The following is a 1,403-nucleotide window of genomic DNA, read 5'->3' as shown; positions in this document are numbered from 1 at the left end:
CTATTTTTTTCTTAAATTAAATTTTAAAAAAAAATAAATATGTAGACTATCATAAATTAATCTTATGAACATTTTAATCTAAAAAAATTTTAATTCCGATAAATATTGAAAAATCAATAAATTTTCCATAAAGCAAGCCTTCAACTTTCACCAATCTTTCAACCCTGGGCTAACTTTCAATTCACCAACCGTTCAACACCAAATTTTCAATTCACCGTTCAACACCAAATTTTCAATTCACCAACAGTTGAACACCAAACTTTCAACTTTCATCAACCGTTCAACACCAAACTTTCAACTTTCACTAATCGTTCAACTTTCATCAATCATCCTCTATATAAACATATGTCCAATATTTGTTGATCACACAACCTTTCAACCTTCAATCATCCTCTATATTCACCAATCTTTCAACTTTCAAAGAATTTTTGTTTCCTAAAAATCCTCAATATCTCATCATTGAGTGATAAAAGAAGGTGTAGCATGGCAATGCAAATGGCACAATACCAAGCAAGGATTGAGATTGAGGATGTAGAATTGTTCAAAGCCGAAGCTGAACTTGTCAACTCGTTTATGCAATCTGAGCACCATGGCAAATCTAGCCATCGTGGTTCTGTCACGGGGGGTTCATATATGCAGCGTGATAGAGAAGAGTGTCATGACCGAATGATGAAATATTATTTCATCGAACGTCCGAGATTTCCTGCTCATGATTTTCAGAGGCGTTTTCGAATGAGGAGAGAGCTTTTTGAAAGCATCTTGAACACAGTTGTCAATCATGACCACTACTTTGCAAGGAGGCTAGATGCCACAGGCCGACAAGGTTTATCACCTTATCAAAAGCTCACATCTGCTTTTCGCATGCTAGTTAATGGGTGCTCTGCAGACTCAACTGACGAGTATTGCCGACTTGCATAAAGTACTGCTATTGAGAACCTAAAGCACTTCTATAAGGCAATTGAAGGAATATATGGAGCCACATACCTCCGCAACCCAAATTGTGAAAAGTTAAGAGGCTTCTACGCAAGGCAGACAAAAAAGGCTTCCCTAGCATGATAGGAAGTCTCGATTGTATGCATTGGGAGTGGAATAATTGTCCTATTAATTGGGCTGGCCAATTCAAGGGTCGTCATAACAAGCCAACCATCGTGTTCGAGGCTGTGGCGTCTTATGACACATGGATTTGGCATGCTTTCTTCGGCGTTTCTGGATCAAACAACGATATCAACGTTCTTTGGTCTTCTCATCTGTTCGATAATATTGTCAATGGATGGGCACCAGAATTTCGGTACAAGGTAAATGGTAATAGGTATGAGCTAGGTTACTACCTAACTGATGGTATTTATCCTAGTTGGTCTACCTTGTAATTCCGGTAGCAAAGTGTTCACTCATCAGAACTTGGG

At 38.2% G+C, this 1,403-nt stretch overlaps 1 protein-coding gene across 1 annotated transcript; it reads left to right on the top strand.

Annotated features, from left to right (window-relative positions):
• The first annotated feature begins 483 nt into the window (after positions 1-483).
• Positions 484-918, top strand: LOC137719867 (uncharacterized). The gene has a single exon (XM_068458866.1). The coding sequence runs from the start codon at positions 484-486 to the stop codon at positions 916-918; it is 435 nt and encodes a 144-aa protein (XP_068314967.1).
• The last annotated feature ends 485 nt before the right edge of the window (positions 919-1,403 follow it).

The sequence above is a fragment of the Pyrus communis genome, chromosome 16 (genome assembly GCF_963583255.1).
Source record: "Pyrus communis chromosome 16, drPyrComm1.1, whole genome shotgun sequence".
NCBI classification, from domain to species: Eukaryota; Viridiplantae; Streptophyta; class Magnoliopsida; order Rosales; family Rosaceae; genus Pyrus; species Pyrus communis.
This window is presented reverse-complemented; position numbering and strand designations above follow the sequence as displayed.

What these genes read in the sequence shown, in the direction of transcription:
- LOC137719867 (XM_068458866.1), top strand. Translation starts at nt 484, where the DNA reads ATGGCAATGCAAATGGCACAATACCAAGCAAGGATTGAGATTGAGGAT.